At 39.7% G+C, this 18,520-nt stretch overlaps 1 protein-coding gene across 1 annotated transcript; it reads left to right on the top strand.

Moving 5' to 3' along the window:
• The first annotated feature begins 1,663 nt into the window (after positions 1-1,663).
• LOC148595335 (uncharacterized) lies at positions 1,664-18,124 on the top strand. Its single transcript, XM_088521216.1, has 10 exons — positions 1,664-1,823; positions 9,931-10,028; positions 10,795-10,866; positions 11,572-11,628; positions 13,312-13,371; positions 13,799-13,863; positions 15,365-15,418; positions 16,124-16,190; positions 16,473-16,522; positions 17,968-18,124. Exons 1-10 carry the CDS (start codon positions 1,664-1,666, stop codon positions 18,122-18,124), a joined length of 840 nt encoding a protein of 279 aa, XP_088377342.1.
• Positions 18,125-18,520: the final 396 nt, after the last annotated feature.

Below are 18,520 nucleotides of genomic sequence, written 5' to 3'. Positions count from 1 at the left end.
TGGTTTGCACTTGGCCGTTGTCTAAACTTTATTTTTGGCAGTCCCTCTGAGGCAACTTACAGCTCCATATATACTTTTCATGCAATGTCAGAGATGAATATATTGATTTGAGAGCCATTGCAAACACTTTCAGCATGCTACAGTGTTACGATGTATGTAGTAATTGTGGAGTAGGGCAGCCTGGAAGGATGAAGTTTCACTGCTGATCTTGAAAATACTTCTGTATCATCATTAAGTGATAAGACTCTCACAAAGAGACGTGCGTACCTGCTTTATCCACACTATATATACACAACACGTCTTTTGTAAATTATTGTGTCAATCTCTTTTTATAAATGAAGAGAATACAGTGTGTGAGGAGGAGGAAGTTTTGGCAAGGATTTATTATCACGGTCCTCTTCGTTATATTTTATGTATCATTGGCTCTATTCTTGATGGGATCTAGTATGTATATCTGTTGGCAGAAATGTAGTAGGGCAGCATTAAATATTCTTGAGACTTTGGTTCTTAGAGGTGTAAAGTTTGCAGTTCTCCTAAGAACACAGCTTTATCTATGACAACAAAAGAGTGATATACTTGCAGTGAATTTAGGTTCATATGGACTTCTGGATGCTATCCATTTGAACCAGCGAACAAACCAGGGCCAGTTTATGCGAGTTTGCTCATGGTCAATGGATTATGCATATCTCCAAGAATGGAAATCCTGCAACTTCTATGGGCTCATTAGCATCATTATGGTGAATATGTTTTTCCTAACATCTCATTCAACAACTCCTATCTGTTGCCTCTTGTTTTCTTGCTTTGCACCACTCTTCTTTTGCATGAGGTAGTTGCAGAAAGCAGTAAGATACGCCTTAGCTTTGCCCCAGCAGAACAAACACTGTCCTCTGTGTCTTGCCTTGTACATCACATGCTGCAGCCTTCAAGTGGCCCTCTACTGTACTCACTTCTGTATACCCATGTCCTTTTTGCACTAGGGAACCCCAAAACCAGACACAGTAATTATGGTCTCATGGCTGTTGAGCAGAGCAGTAGTCACTTCCCTTGATCTACTGCCTATGCTGCTTTTGATAATACAGTCCAAGATGCCTTTTGCCTATTTTACTGCCAGGGCACATTCCTGCTCATGCTCAGCTTGTTGTCCAACAGGTATCCCCTCCTTCTCCAACCCACTATCCACTAGTCCTTCTCTGCAAAGCTGCTTTGTAGACAGCTTGTTCCCAGCCCATACTGTTACACAGGTCTATTCTGTCCCATGTGCAGGGTTTTGCTTTGCCTTTGTAGAATTTCATGAGATTCCTATTAGCCCATATCTGTCAAGATACGGGACACATAGATCATTTCAGCTGCCTGCCACAATTTAGTATCTTCTTCAAATATGCTGAGGATATGGTCTGTCCCATGAGCTAGGTCATTAATAGAGACATTAAACAGTATTAGCCATAATACTAGCCGAGAACTGTGGAAAGCTGGGTCATCAGCCTTGCTAAAGTCAACGTATAATCAGGGTGGTCAGGAAGGATTTGCCCTTGGTGAGCCTGGATACAATTTCCAGGAAGTACTGCTCCATAACTGATTGCTGCAACCTTTCAGATACGATAGACAGCGTTCTTGTAATGGCATAGGCCAGCTCCCCCAGCAACTTGGATGAATATCTGGTCCTATGGAGTTGGACCCATGCTACTTTGGCCCAGACAAGTTGATGGCCCTGGTGGCCATTACTGAAGCTAAGGACGAGATTTCAAAATCCATTCCGGAACCTCTCCAGAGGGCGACTGTTTCCATCACAAGGGTTTGCAGTGCTGCCATGGCACATTCTGCAGGTGGGACCTCTGCAGAAGCAGGCACAGCCATAGTCCTGACATGGTAAAACATGCAGAGAGCAGAAAAGTACAACTGTAAACCAGCAGGTTTTGCTCAGCATTTGTTTGTTCATTTGTTTGCTTTTGTTTTTGTTTTTTGAAGCAATTTATCCTCATGGCTTGTTTATACCAGTCAATAAATTACATCAGAACTACTCCTGCACACTACCTCCTGCATCTTTAAAAGGGTACACTGCCTGAATCATGCTGCCATTTCCATGGATAAGTCACAGAACTATACAAATAAAGCCACACTAAATAGAGAAAAAAAGGAGATAAAAGAGGCCAGTATAGGCCAATATATCTTTTATGGCTTTTGTCTTCTATAACCTGTCCAGTCTTTTTCTCCTGTGTGCAAATATGGGCTTACAAAATAGCAAGGTATATGAGTAAAGGTGAATGAATCAAAACAAAACAGGTAAAATATGTGGGAAGAGAGGTGTGAAAAATAGCCCATTGTCACAGGAAGAAACCTGATACCTGATGATTCCCTCTTTCATTTCTTCCTCCCCCCTCATTGTTTTTTCTTACTCTTTTAGCTGAGAAAATTGTTTCATTCTTTTTCCTCTGGATTGTAGTAAACTTTGAAGGATGAAAAACAGAAGAACACCATAACTATTCTCTCAATTTCTAGATTGCTGGAAAAAAAGTTATCTTAATTATAAAAACATTGTGGCTTCAAAGTCACTATCTTTGTTTTCATGTTATTTTTCAAGCATTCACAGACTACAATATTAACAGACTACAATACTAATGGTCCAGAAGTTCAATAAGACATCCATTCTGTGTGCCACTCCACACGATAGAATGCAATGCTCTTCTCAATGTCCTATAACAAATGTCCAATGTATTCTGAAGTAGCAAACACTGGAGGCATTTAAGTGCTGTTAAACAAGCATGGTTTGAGACAACTGGTCTTCAGCCAAGTGTTTTTTCTACTGTGTTCGCATTATGACATCCTTGTGATGGACATGGTGGCATCTGCTAACAACAGGAGACACATAAACATATATCCTTATTATGTTGCTGAAATCAGATCACATGGCATCTCCCCACTGTCTCCTTGAGCAATGAAAAGGAGGAGGATAGTGGTAAGAAGAAATTGCCCACTGTGCTTTTAAAGGAGACATCACCTGACGTCTTTTCAGGTATGCTATGGAAGTAGATCTGGAAGTATGGTCTAGACAGAGGAAGGCTGCAAGGAGACTGGAGAATTTTAAGTATGAACATGTGGCCCACGCATATTGTCATGAGGAAATGTCTTTAAAATAGACAAATAGAACTTTTCTCTACATTTAGAGACCTGACCAAAATTGCTCATGAAACATGGAAGATGCTTGCTGCTAGCACTTAGTTTTGATTACTGAATCCAACTTTTTTTCCCAGGAATCAATGATGAGCAATACAGTGATAACTGTTAAGGTATCTGAATGATGTCTTGACCTTTTGAACACTCAGCCGATTATCGAACTTCTTCAGAAAAGCCTGCAAATTGCCTTCTTAGAGAAAAACGTGGATAATTTCTGCTAGAAAGCTGGTTTGAGCTGATCATCAAATATTTCTTATATTTTTCTTGTTCATACAAGACAGAAGTGCAAAAAAAGTCAGTGAACAAGACCGACTGCTGATGCCTTGAGTTATTCACCTTGGTGATGAATTCTCTGGAGGGTTTGTCTTTTCCATAGCGCACTTTTTCTTTTTTTTTGGCTTCAGAAACTATGCTGGAGGCTAGGGGCTGAAGAACCAAGTCAGTTGTTTGTGTTGTGCAAGGTTATGAAAAGAATGTGATAGAGAGTGTGATTTGCTTCTGCTCTTGTGGTGGCCCAGCCAGGAAAGAGGTTTTCCTATGGGCAGCTAGAACTGCTTTTGAGGCACCAGCAATCTATCTTCTGTCCATTGGGATTTCCAGTGCAATTTGTCAGTGAAATATGCTTGTATTATTTGGTCAGAGCGTATAGGAAAGCAACTTAGATGCAAGTAAAACACACTATAAATTCTGAAAACACATAGAGCGAGAGAGATGTCCTGAATTACTTTCAACATGTCAGCTCTTTGCTGTGAAAGTGAGTGACTTATCTGTCTATAGGACAAACTAGGGAAATGCAAGGAACTCAAAAGTTTTCCTTGGTAGAGTCACTTTTTGCTTGTTTTCTCTCCTGTAACAAACAGAAATCCTTAGCTGCTGGGAAGGTTCATATCCTTCAGCACTCAGCCTTAAACAGTGGTCCATGTCTTTGGCGATTGTCTGAGACAAAAAGATAACCCAAGCAAGACATAAAAATATCCCTATTAATATGATTCAGATTCTGACACAATTGTCATGGTTGCCAATCCAACTTAGCACATTATAGGAAAATCCTTACAGCCACACAGAGGAGAAGAGATTGTACTTAAAGCACTATATCTACTGAAAAACATAATGCAGGCATCTGACCTCCGAGCATTAATGGCAGACAACTTTCTGAGCAAACACCCTTGGAGATAACGGAGTTGTTTTTTTTTTAATATCTCCATTGAATAAACAATAAAATTGCACTTTAAAAACTCATGAGGGATGCAGAGCAGTGATGAAATCAGATGCGAGATTTTCTACTGATACACAAGCAAGAAAGCTGGTAAATAAAACAAAAACAACCATTCAGCTATTATAAAAGGACAGGAGTCAGTTAAAAACCCTTCCTTGTTTGACTGAGGTCCTCTGCATTTGAACATTCACAAGATGATACCTTTCTCTGTTGTAAAGAGAAACTGCCTTGAGGATGTAAAGTCGGGCACTCAAAAATCAGGGAGTGGGGAATTTTGAGCACAAAAAATGTACCTCAGTCTCTCTAGAGCTTTCTTTAGAGTTGAATTCCCTGGCTTGAGAGACAGCTTTTCAGATTCATGAAATACCAGGAGAATGAAGAGCAGGAGAGGGCTGGCTCTACAGTTGCTAACAAGCTGGAGTTAATCACATGGATGCGCTGGCTCAACACAGAGCTTCCTTTTGCATCAGTCCGATCGCTCTGGTGGTATTTCCAGAAGTTCAAGCTAATACTTCCTGTCAAGTTAAATTAAGTTATGCACTGCACTGAACTTGAATGTATTTTCTTTTAGCAATAGCTGCTAAAACTAAATTCGTTACAGAAGCAATCGGCGGCTGGCCTTCAGCATGAGCTCCCCATTACGCTGACTACATTTAGTACCTTACTAAGAGACAGTTGCTGTCTCATGGAGCTCCTAATCTGAACTAGCAGTTAAGATAAAGCTTCATCAAAGAAATAGCACTTACTATTTTAAATTGAGACAACTGAACATACTCCTCATTACCTAGGCATTGTCTCACCTCCTACATCATTGCTGTTACAGTCAATGACCCTCTGTACTATCCTGTTTATGAAAAAAGAGGTTAGAGACAGTCTTAAGGCTTCACTCACGCTCTCTCTATTGCCAAGATATGGTTTCTTTTAGGCAAGGCTGGGTCACGTAGCTCCCATCTCCCCTAGGTCTTTACAGAAGTGGGTGCGAGCCTCAAGTATTTAATCTTAGACAAATAATACTTTTTTTTTTTCCCCTGTATACATCTGCATGCGAATGATCACACAGCTGAGCCTCTGCACATATGCATACGTGCCTTGGTTTTGATAGATTTGTTTTATAATCCATAGTTGAACTTAGTGGGATGTGGTTTTTATATGTCTGCACTAAAAATATATACTCAATGATAACACATCAGACACCTACAGGATAAAAACTGCATGCTAATTGTCATGATAATCAGCTTTCTAATTCCCCTTTTGCAGTCACGGCAGCGCACTTCAAAAGAAAATGTCTGTGCGCTACGCCCCTGTGCCAGTTGGTCCCTAGAGACTGACATGGAGAAGATTGTCTTTAAAGTGAAAAGATACATGAAAGCAAACCACATAATAACTCTAAAACAACAACACCTACAGCAACAAAATCATTCCTACATGTAAAATAAAACTGACGAAGTCATTTGTGGACTAGTGGAATTAATACCAGCTCCGGTTGGTGAGACATGGACTGAAGCAATAATTTTTTTCAGGTTATTGAATCCCACACATTGGCATGTGGCACCATATCTTCCTTTAACACCTCTGGTTCCTCAGAGGCCGTCTGTCCGAAAAAAAAACAGACTAGCTCTGCTGTTCACCACAGACCTCAGTAACAGAATGACAAAAAAAATTGTCATGAGCCAGTAACTAGCTATATGAAACACTCCAGCCACAGCTGTATCACAACATTTATCCATTACACTGTTCCTGTTCAAATAGCTAAAAGTTTTGACATCATACTCTCGTCCTGTAGAAGCATACGGCTTAATCTATAAATTTACTGAGGGACCAGTTTGCTTTTGTTAGGATGTCTCTGTGGTTAGCATAAATACAGTTGTAAATTACTACAGTGTAGAATAGCACTCATTGGTTAGCAAGAGCAGTGGGCTTTGTTTTGTTTTTTTTTTTAATGCACCTGATAGTAACAAATGCCTGTGTGAGACTATCCAGCTTTTCAATAATGTATCACTTCTAATCACCATCTTGAGGTCTACCTGCATAACCTCTACCTGAATTACCTCTGCATCCTATCTTTCCTACTCTTTCCCATTAATCCTTCCAAATTTCTCTCATTCAGATGTACTTTTTGGTGGGCCATTTTTATGCATGCTAGAAGTCTCAGAATTAAGGACATGTCAAAAATCATTACTTTTCAGATTCCCACAGAGACTGCCTCAAAGGAGGAGAAAACCTCCCCTTTCCGGTTTATAATATATAGTCCTTTTGTTTGTTAGAGCATTCGAGTGGTTTTTCACTGAAGTATCGGAACACTGCATTTTCTAATTTAAAAGAGTTAGCAGGGAACTAGCTAACACATTTTTGATCTTTGCTGCTTTAGCTATTGATCTCTGATAGATTTTTCAAGACCCTATCTCTATTAGTTTCTCCTTCTGAGGAAAAAAGACCAAGCCATATATTTGTTAGCAGGAGCTTGCAATTGAGCAGATTAATTATTTGTTAGGCATGATATAAGTCTCATTTTTAAAAACAGATGATTAACTTTAAGCATTAATATTCCCATTCAAGTCAGTTATTATTCCTTAGTTTAAGTAAGTGCTTTGCTGAACTTGGTCCTGGATATGAAGCAATCCTGTACTATAAATTTAATTTTTCTGAATGCCTCTCTGCCCCAGGACTGCTTTACTACCAAAACCATCACATGGAAACTATATGCATTGTTCACAATGAGAATTAATAGCACCACTGACATGTCTGTTACCTGAGAGTAAGACTATTAGAAGAGATTTCTGAATGAAACTGAAAACTAACAAGCCAAAATAAGAGAGCCTTACATCTTGCTTGGGAAGGTTCACGTCTGGCGAGCTTCCAAGGGATGTGAACTCCAGAAGCAAAATCCCACCCTTCCAGGAGTCCAGCGTGGTTGCTCATGGCAGGCCAAGGGAGCTGTGCAAGGAGGATCCTCACCACATAGCTGGCTGCTGTGTCCTCCAAGAGGTGTCTTCGTGCAACCGGAAGCAGACAGGAAGCCCACACAGACCATGACAGGGGTGTTGCAATGACCACAGCTTAAGATGCTGGTAGCAGTGAAAACATGGGGAGGCCACAGGAACTGAAGCTCATCTCCAGTGATCTCCAGCCACTGCAGTTAATTAAAAAGTGCTCTCTTAAGTTAGAGCCTTATTGGAGAAGGATAAAGGCAAGATGCTGGATAGTGTCTGTTAACCAAAAAATTATTGTCTTATGCCACCTCACCATACCTGAGGACACGAGGGAGTTAAATGTAGTAGTAGTACCACTGTAGTGGTATTTGGGAAAGAGTTCTTAAGCTTCTAGCTTCTCAAATCAAGGAGGACAGCCTTCTCCAAACATAACTTTCACATTTAGTTCAGATTTTTCATCATCTTGTTCCCATTTTTCTGTATTTTTTTTCTGGATGACATATAGGGTCCACCTTTATTTGGGATGCACTAAATCTTGGTAATGCAATGGTGTGAAGATGTAGAAGAGACTTATGTTGTTTTTGTGAGTTCTTGTCAGGTTTGTGTCTCTGTTTGCTTAGTCTGAAGTGGTGAATTTTGGCAGAACAGACCATGCAGTGACAATGCAAACACCTCTCACGGCCCTCTGGCCCTTCAGTGTGTCCAATCCGTCCCTTCTCTAATACAAGTATTTACAGAGAATAAACTTCTCTAAAGCCTGGAGTCCTCTTTCTGCTGAGACAGCAAAATTAAGGAGAGCTAAGGCACAAAAGAAGAATAAAAGGTGATGCTTTAATTTAGAAAAAGGAGAGGAGAGGAGGCAGGATGTTTCCCACCTAGGATCCAAGTATGGTTGCCTGGAAGAGCAGATTTATTCCACATTTTAGAGATGCAGTCTTACATTCTGTCTGATGGTTAAAAAAAAAAAAAAAAAAAAGGTTTATGTCGCAGTTTTCATATTGGCCACCTTGAGAAAGACCAACTCACAGTTAATCAAGCAGCTGCAGCAATCAGAAAACCAGTTGTACAAAAAGTTCCCTAATTTTTAAATGACATCCCAGCCATGAACACCAGAGTAAAAACTCAATCTTTTCACTGTGTAAATAGAGCCACGAAACTATCTATGGGCAATGCCTCCAAAAGCAAATTATTTGTCCTTGAACGCCTGTCCAAAATTGCAGTAAAGATTTTTTGCTCTTGGAATGAAAAAAAGATCCAAAGAATAGTATCATGGCTTCACCCAGTACTTCTTACTGCTGAGTAGGCTCTGCCTGCACTACCTCAGTCCTTTCCCTCCGAGGTCCCTCGGGACACGGGCGCACAGCCACAGACTCATGGGATCCTCACAGCCAAAGCCCTGTACGGGGATTTCTCTTCCTGGCCAATACCAGCATATTCTATATGACTGCCCCAAACCTCTTTGTGCCTGAATGGGAAATTAGAGACATATTCAACTATTATGATAATAATGTTAAGATTAGACTCATAATGGATTAAAAAAACAGCCAGTGAGTTCCACGTTTGCCTTTTTTTGCAGTTTTGTAAGAGTCTCCACAATGAAATACATTATTTTGCTTTGCAAGAAATGGGTAGGAGGACTGGTTTTCTGCAAGCTTGTCTCAGAAGTCCAGAAGAAATTGATATTAAATATATAAGAGACAACCCATTGTGAGGTCTGTCAGATGTGAAGACTCTGGAAGAGGCAATTACACAGCCCAGCTGAATATCTCTTTCCAGCTCTGTAGGAGAAGGGATGTGACCCAGTGTTTGGTGCAAAACAACAGATTTTTCTGAGCAAATGTTTTTGTAGGAACATACTGTTTACAGACCTGACCTTAGCTACAGAGAGACTGAAAAGTGCGAAGACAGATCTCAGCAAGATGGTTTATAAATTACTTGAGGAAAACAAGCAGTTCCTCAGTGAAATTTTGAGACATAAATACAGTCTGAGTAGATCTGCTCACGATTGTATCAATTATGGCTGCCACTCTGGATTCCCGCTTTTCTAGGACAAGTGGAAAGCAATCATTTTTTCGTTTGTTTTGCATAATTGCAAAGAATGCAACATAGACGTTTTCTGGTATTAAGTAGGCCTGACCAGAAATGCTAGTGTTTCCCGACGTTCCCAGCACTCACAAAGAAAACACAATTTCTTTCTGAGCTTTTGTCTACTTCCTTTTACAAATTAGGCTAAAATAAATGTGAGATAAAATGGCACCCTATATGTTTTGCTACTTTCAATTCTTGACCAAGTCAGATAATGAAAGAGTGCCAAATTGATAAATGCACGAAAATATTTGCAGGGCAGGCTGGGGATGAGGGAGGATGTCATCAAAATCTTTTGTTGTTTTATAGTGAGTTTAAGTCATTGTTGCATAAAAAGGCTTGATTTAATTATTGTATATTTATATTGTGTATCAAGAAAAAATATATATGAGGAGTTGAGAAAACAAAAGGAATAATACAAAACTTGAATTTCAGTTTTAATGTTCTCAGTTCCACCTTGCCAGTTTTTCCATCATAGCAGAAGGATCACCCAGACTGTTGTCCTTCATGTGACATGGTTTCCTACAGTTTTTCAGAGCTCACCTCCAAGAACCAAGATGAAAGAGAAGGATGACACAGGCTCTACTGCAAAGGTCAAGAAAGACTTGGAATGGAAGATGGAAGAGGTAGGGTACTACAGTCTGGATGGAGTTGCTAACTCCTATCTGTAGCTCCGGAAAAGGATGCAGCTGCCTCATAGCTTTTGCAACTGATTCAAACGACCATGGGCATCTCTTGGTTGCACTGGAGTCTTTCTTTCTGTAATTCTTTCTGATGATTCAAGCTAGAGACGGTATTTCATTCTCTGTTTCACAAGCTTGTGAGAAGAAAGAGGGAAGGGGTATACGCACAAACACCAAAATATTTACCTGCTGCATCATGGTAAAAGAAAGACTCTTGAGGACAGGCTATGTTCTACATACTTTAGCTAATCTCAGAGAAGTGAAAAATGAAAAAAAAATCAAGTTTTATCTATGCACTTCCCAAATACCAATAACTTCCTGATAACTAAACACAACCTGAAAAAATGCCCCAAAAATTTATTGAGGACTTACCTTGAAGTAGCCTTCATGTGCCACATTTCCACTGCTGTAAATGTCACTTAATGTTTTTTTTAATATTTCAGGCATTTTTTGAAAATTTAATCTTGTCCTTTATGGGAAGCATAACTCAAATGGCCTTGACTGCAAAGGCAGATCTTGAGTCATTTTTACATTTTGTGTCATTCTATTTCCTATCTAGACCTCACAGGAAAACTCTCTGTCATTTTGAACTAGGAACATACAGGTTTGACAAATCTGACAAATCCCCTTGTATAAAGAGAATAGAGAAGAATCTACATCTCCCTTTACTATTTCTTTTTCATGACATATATTTGATTTTAACTTTCAGATTTCTGAATTGTATGACTATAAACTTCTTCAGCGAGAACTTCTGTGTATAGAGGACATAAATCAGTTGAAGGTAAGTGGGCAAGCAGTAACTCATCCTCCATTTGATAAAATATGAAGCATGCAAACTTTACTTTTTGATTTCATGCACAGAAATATTTGGAATAAGATATTTCTGTTTTCCAAGAGTTTGCTAACTGATTCAAGAGCCTCTTTTCTGCAGAAGAATAAAGGCGAAAGAGACATGGTCATTGGTAAAGCTGACCGTGGCAGGGTCCTTAATCAAGAATGTTGTTTGCTGTAGCAGATATTTTACATGCATAAATTAAAATCCACCTCCTCATTTAAAAATTTTGCCATCCAGACACACACACCACAAGACTTGAAACTTCAGTTGCTGCTGTATGTAACAGCAAGAAGATGTCTGTTTTCTATTATGCTCAGTCTTTCACTTATTCCTACCTAGAACTGCAATAAGAAACCTCTGTAGACTGAGGACTGAGACACACACACATTCTACGTTTCTTTCTCCATTTTCATTCACTTGAAAAAGATCTGCAAATAACCAGCACAGAAAGGATATGATTCATTATTTTCTAATAGGAGTAAAACCCAATGGCCTAGTTTACATTAAGAATGTCTGTGAGTAGTTACTTGGAAGATATGAAAAGCTTACAGGAAGGCTAATTTTTGGCTTCCCACCTTGCCAAATCTGTGACTTCTCCCTGCCTATCCCTCTGCCCAGCCTCACCCAGTTCTAACCATTTTCCTGTGTCAGATCTGTTTGCAGGAGTGGGAGAGATGGATGGAAGAAAAGAAAAAGGACATTATAAAGGTATTAAAATGCCTTTATGAAGGAAGAAATATGCATGAAATATGGGGAAAGAGAGTTAGAGTCTACTGTAAGGTTATTAAAAATAGTTCGTAAGTCTGGACTTCCCCTCTAGCAGTGAAAGAAATGGATGTGTGGTATTTAACTCTGTCCAGACACAGACCGACCAGAGACTTTTCTGGCTATCATTGGCATGACAAAAACTCCACTGTCACTGCTGTGACTGAACAGGATTACCTGAAAGCAGATTTTAGGGGGAGAAGGAGTTTGAGAAAGAGAGGCTTCAGTCTTGTGACTTACTGGGTCTTTATGCTCTCTTCTGATGCTACCCAAAAGTAGCTCACAGTGTTTGCTCTAGTGACATATCCACCCATGAAGAGATGTAAGGGATTCACCTCTCCTGTGCAGAGATCAGCTGGTAACTGACCAATTTTCAGCCATGCATTTTCCTCATTTCCTATTTTATAGGCAAAATAGCAGCCTCATGTCGACAGGTTTTCTTCTCCCATTTTGTTGTTGGAACAAATACAAGTACCTGGGTAGCCAATGCCTTGGTTTGTCTTTCTGGTGGAAGGGGCTTAGGCTTTCTAAACATATGGATAGCGTTTAATTAGCTTCTTGGAAATAAAATCCTTCGTGTTCTATCAATCATCTCAAGACTTTAAAAAGCATAGTGCTAAATAAAATAGAATGTTTTGGCTTTCAAATTCCTTTTCCTGTCTCTCCTCTTTGACTGCTTGATAGTTGCTTTTTGTTTAGTAAGAATAGTGGATATTATTTTTTCCCAGCAAAACAATTAAATGCAAGTACTTGTCATAATATCTTCAGCAATTTTTTGAAATAGCACATATGTCTGTGAATTCATGTGATACTGCAAAGGAAAAAACCTTTTATTTAGGGGGGACCTCCGTAAACAAAGCCGAGCAGAGACCTAAGATCACCAAATAATGCAATTTGGAGGGAGTCTGAGGAGGACTCAGTCTGACCTCCTCCTGCTCACAGTGGGATCACACAAACCAGGTTTGCTCAGGGCTGAATCCAGACAGGTCTTGAAAACATTCAGAGAAACACTCAGAGCCTGAACAATCTCCCTGGGCAACTACTCCAATTCAGATCTGTCATCATGGGATTTTTTTTAGCTGGTCTGAATATTCTTGGGTTGAACTTCTATCTGCTGTAGTTTGTCCTCCTGCCCTGCACCACTATCTAACCTATCTCCCATTAGCTGCTGGTCAAGCGCAGGAGCTGTGCAGAATTAATAGTTTCCACTGATAATGAAAAAAAAAAAAAAAAAGGCGTCCCAGGAGACATTAACAGTTTCCTCCTGCATAGCTCCTCTGGGGCCTCATGAAACCATGAGCCTACGTCTGCAAGCATTAATCTCTCTGCAAACACCAGCTTCACCTTCTGTCTCTTTTACAACTGCCATTTTTTTCAGAACAAATAGGAATCTTCTTTCTTTAAGATTTCTTTTCACTACTGAAATCATCTCAAACATCTGGGTCTGGGAAGACTGTGAAACAGACAATGTGATCACATAATCTGCCCTTCAGATGAACTGTTGGTAGATAGAAAGTGCAGGGTCAGAGCTTCTTAGTAGATCTCTTTACATTAAAAGCCAAAATTACTGTTTTCACATTCATATTTTTCTCCTAACAAAACGTATTTGATTTTATTATTTTTCAGCAAAAAAAAGAAATTCTGACAACAAGAGGAGTGGTCATACAACAGGGCAAAGTGTTAGAGGTAGGACATCCTGTTACATGCCACAGGTCTTCCTTTCTTTCTTATTAGCTTTTACCAAACTCTAAAGCAAGCGAGTAAAATATAATATAGGTATGACTACAGAGAGATTGCCCATAATTTCATGTGCACAAAAAAAAAAAAAAAAGTGAGAAGGTTTAGTTGCGATAGTCTTCAAAGAAACAAGAAAGACCACCTTTAAAATGAGTGGCCTTCATTATTGGGCACATGAGTAATGAAAGAAGTTACAGTAATACAAATAATTAATGGAGAGAAAATTCTTGTAGTTTTCTATCAGAGGCAATTTGGGAGAAAAGAATAATATTGTAAAGGGCAGCACTGGCGCTATCTTACTCTAATAAGCTCTGACTTGAATTTATTGTATACCAGACTAATGAATTAATTAGTTTTTTTTTTTTTCAAATTTAAGGACCTGCAGACGAAAGTAAACAACTTAGAAGAGCAGTTCAAGCAACACTCTGAATTAATTGTGTTGTAAGTATTCACAATGCCCTGTATTCTGAGTTTGTTGTTTTATGGTATCCAAAATATTTCCAAATCAGCTATACCTGAAGTATGTGCTATTGATTGTGAGTATGGTTTATAGTTTATCAAATATGCACCTGGTGATTATACAGAATATCTTCATTCTTTGTCCTCTAATCACCCAACCACAGAAATGTAAATGAGATTTAGATATGAAAAGTCTTGTCTCATAACCATCAGAAGCAAGGAGTAGCTTATCTTCTTCTCAGAAGACTAAAGATATAGGGCATATCCTGATTATCAATCACAACTCCGTTTTTTAGTATTTTGTCCAAGGTTCTTAATTTATTCTTTGCAGAATAAGTAACAAAAGCAGCAGCTTCAGCAGCAGAGCCTGCAGCTACACAGTTATTTTCAGAGCAGTAGCTCTCTTCGCTGGCCTGAGTTCAAGTGCCATTTAAATCATGTCCCCTCTCTCACCATTGGACTGTACTTTCCTGCATGTAACGGGGTATATAAAATCTGTGTTCCAAAATAATACATCCTCACTGCATTATCTAAACCCAGAGCTTAGGCCATGTGGGTCTAAGTTCAGAACTTGTCAGTCTCTTCCTTTTCTCAACTTCTCTGCAATGCAGAAATCCTCTAAATTCAGTAAACACAAGGGATTAGGTATTGCCTTCTAGCAATCACTCCTAAACTAGGTCCTGAGTGAGAAATGTCAGCAGTAAATATTAGTCTAGTTTGAAAACTCCTCTTCCAATCATGTCAAGTGTTTTGGGATTCATTTTCATGTTCTCATACTACAGTGCGAAGAGTTATGTAATGACATTTTGAATGCACCACATGAATGCTAGCAATGAAGTTTGAAATATCATGCAAACTTCGATATTTTGGAGGAAAGTTTTCAACTCCCTCATTGTTTGCAATGCTAGGGCTACCCTCCATACTTAATGTGCAGTACAGATTGTCCCTTTTAATACTGTGATGTGTCACAGGTGAAGTAGAATAACATCACAGAAGAAAACACAAGACGCCTTTCCCTTTTTTTTTGCTACCATGGTGGATTATGTCTGATGGGAGGTAACCAAGCAGTACTGATGTTTTACTTCAATAAAATAATCTAAGTAGAGCAAGCTTTGTCCCATTGGTGAATACTCTTATCACCATGTGGGTACTTCGGGATCCCCCACTATCACTTCTTATCCAAGACTGGATGAAGTCATGGATTCAGTCATTTCATGTAGCAATTCCTATGAAGGCATATAATGTACAAGCTCTTAAACTAGAAGTAGAAAAAAAATAATGTATCACTACAAAAAACACTTTTTATTACTTGTGCAAGAAAATATGCAAACACATGAGAAGGGGCTTTGTTTGACCAGAAGTTTTGTGCTCTCTGCAAACAATTGTAAAACATGCAACAGAAGGCTGTGTAGCATAGCAGCCCTGGAACGAGCCTAAGCACATCTAAGTGCCTGGAAATCATTATTTTTCTTTTTGATTACAGAAAAACCTCAAAGGAAATACCAAATGAGATAGCAGCCTTGGGAACAGGAAACAGGTAAAAGAGAAGGGAAGGTGAAAATGAGCACGGAGCACAAAAAGTATGTGGTGCACTGGAGGAAGGAGTTTGGACAGCTAGGCAGTAAGGGCTGACAAGAAACAAAATGCAGATTCCAGGTTGTTAGCACAGCTGATACTGTTGCTTGTCTTGGAAATTTAGCATGTGCCTTTCCTTGCCTCTGTTGTTGCTCCTAATAGCTGACTCTACCCTAGGAATCTTTATTGCTTCTCCATTGCCACTTCTCCAAATGGCTGTTAGAGAGAAATCCAATTTGGAAGCTGATTGCCCTTACACACCAGGCTGATGAGGTACTTGCTTATGCCTACATCACGCAAAGTAGACAGAACTTGAGAATGAAGCATAGCAACATGTACTTTTGGAGGACAAAAAGCCAAACCCAGCCTGACCTAGAAACATAAGATTCAAGATAGGGAGAAGTGGACCTCTTTTTTCTCTTGAGCAAGAAGTCTTTGCTTTGTTATGCCGCCCATTTAGTCTTTATCTTTGATTGTGTAGTTCTACAACTTTTTTTACTGCAATCACTTTTGTAATGGAAAGAGAAATGAAATCCCTCTTCATAGCCCATGCGTCTGTTATGTGGTACCTCCTCTTGCTGCATGTACATTGTCTCCATTTATCAGCTCTGCTTGTTCCAGACTGAGTCAGCTGCATTCTCCTTTGGTGTTTCTTTTTCGTCCACAGCCAACAAGAAGAGCAGGTGGACAGCCATGCAAAACCTCCTGCTCCAGAGATGTCCGTGGTGAAGATGGTAAGAAAGAATTGCACAGCTCCCCTTGCAGTGGGGCTTGCAGGGCCTCCCCTATCTTCCTTCCTTCCAGGCTGAAGACCTTGTTTTGTCATCTGTGACTCATCTTTGAGGTTTTTGGCCCTGCTGGTTCCTTGTAGCTTCTCCACCCCTGGACCTCAGGCTCACCACTTCTTGTTCAGTTTTGTCAGCTTGCATGACATCTGTAATTCTTCAAGGTTTCTTACCCTAGAAATGAGAAAATACAATTTCAAAGCAATTCATGTCTCTTTTGTCTTTTTCTAGGCCCCGAGATCAATGCCTGGTTACTTAAAAAAGACCTCTTCCCGACTTAGGTAGGTAAAATGTTCTCAGTGCATGCACATTTGGATAGTTCATACCTGGATGCACCTTGGAGTCAGGATTATTTTGACAAATGCTGGAGTATCATGAGAGAAACATGAGATATCAGTGCAGAAGAATGTGCTAGAAATGGAGTGTGTATGCAAGCTTAGTGAAGCAACAGACTGAAGTAATCAGGGTGCAAACTCTATTCTGGGTCCTTACCTATGAATATGATTACATACCACCTCCAAAAATGCAGCACTTGTTTTCCTGCTGGCAGCTGTCTCCTTCCCTTATCATGAGGAAAGGAAGGAAGACTGGAGGTTTTGGCTTGTGATTCTCTCCTCTTGAATGCCCCATTATCAGCCCTCCATTAAACCGCCTCTCTGCAGTACTTACCCCAGTAGCCCAGTCCTGACAGGTGGGCTACTTACTCTTCATGGGATACAGTCTCCTCACACTTACCTGCACTGAAGTAAAGCACATAGACTGAAGTCAAATGGACACATAGGGCATCAGGGAAAATGTGCTTCTATTTTCTTAGTCTTCGAGGTTCAGGTTGAAGGCAGTTTGAAGAAAAGGAGATGGGCTCTTCATTTAGTTATCTTTTTGTCAGAGTAGAGCCACTGCTGCAGCTATTTATAGAATACTTATTGAAGGCTGTCAATGTCAGGATCAGCAACAGGTGCTCATTTACCTCATCCCCATCCTCATTCATCACTCCAACAACCACAGGAGTATTTCCCAAGATACAGTTTCCTTTCTGTGGTAGTCCTATAATGGCTTTATAAAAAAAAAAATCAACCTTCATTTTTGTTTCCTATATGGCAGCAAGATTTGGGCTGGATCTTGTAGAGACCTGTCAAGAAAATGAATTGATGTTGTTTACCCTCCTGTGGATACAGAATCATTTTTAATGCTGCATGACCAAACACAATTAGCAAGTGCTTCTGGCTTCTTTCATTTTTGGAGTTTCCATTTAAATACGCACATTTTAATGTTAGGAAACTATTCCTGCTAGCAGAGGGCATTAACCTGTGGGAACAATCTCCCACATGGAGCAGGTAGAAGCATGTAAGTTTTGCCTGAACAATAAACAAAAGAGATGCTGTATTATCAAGAGCATGACTGGTCTCACAACAAGGGCTGCACACTTCCTGTACGACCTCAGGCAAATTTCTACTCTTTGGACTTCGGTTCCCCACCTGTAAAATGACAATAATATTTATTTTCTCCATTATGTGTCCTCTTCATCTGTTCACACCACAAAACCTTGGGGGAAAGAGCTGTCTTTACCACATTTGTCAGTGTTTAGTATTGACAGAAGCAGGAAAGAAGGATTCTGTCTTGGCTAAGGGAACAAAATACAAGATCAGATGCTCCAATGGTCTTCAATTTAACAATTCTGCAATGCCTTTATTTTCACTGTGTAACCTGTCTGTCTCTCTTTTTGCAGGAATTCTTCACTGTTTGGCAGGCTTTTACTATGCTTTGGCTGTTCTTGTGTAGTACTCGTTTTATATTGTAGATTTTTCTTTTGTGTGACCTGGGTATGTGGGCTACTTAAAGACATCTCCCATCAGCACTACAAAAGCTGTGCTTGGCCACACTAACCCTGGAAGATTTTGCAGACTCCAGACTGAGTTTCTGTAGAAATGCCGTATTGTTTCTGGGGAGATCTCACTTTCAAATAAAGACTTCATCAGCGCTGAAAGAAAGATGCTTTCATTTGTGCCTTTCCTGTGAGAACATATCAGCTTCTCAAAGGAAGAAAAAGACCATGTATCATCGCAACAGGGAGTATACTTCAGGAATATTCAGTTGTTTGCTCTTAGAGGTGGGGTTGAGTTGCAAAAAATTGGTCCAACTTCCATATTCTGATCTATTCCCTAAATCCCAGAATGTCCTCCCCCCATCCTCACAGGTATTAGTGCAGGAAATCTCTAATGAAATCTGAATAGGATCTTCTGTTGATACAAACTGAAATGACTCCATTATCAGTGGAGCAG

This window comes from Tinamus guttatus, unplaced genomic scaffold, assembly GCF_059628265.1.
Source record: "Tinamus guttatus ecotype Peru unplaced genomic scaffold, ASM5962826v1 Tinamus_guttatus_pri_ptg000115l, whole genome shotgun sequence".
Lineage (NCBI taxonomy): Eukaryota > Metazoa > Chordata > Aves > Tinamiformes > Tinamidae > Tinamus > Tinamus guttatus.
Note: the sequence above shows the minus strand (reverse complement) of the source record. Positions and strands in the feature narration are given on the sequence as shown.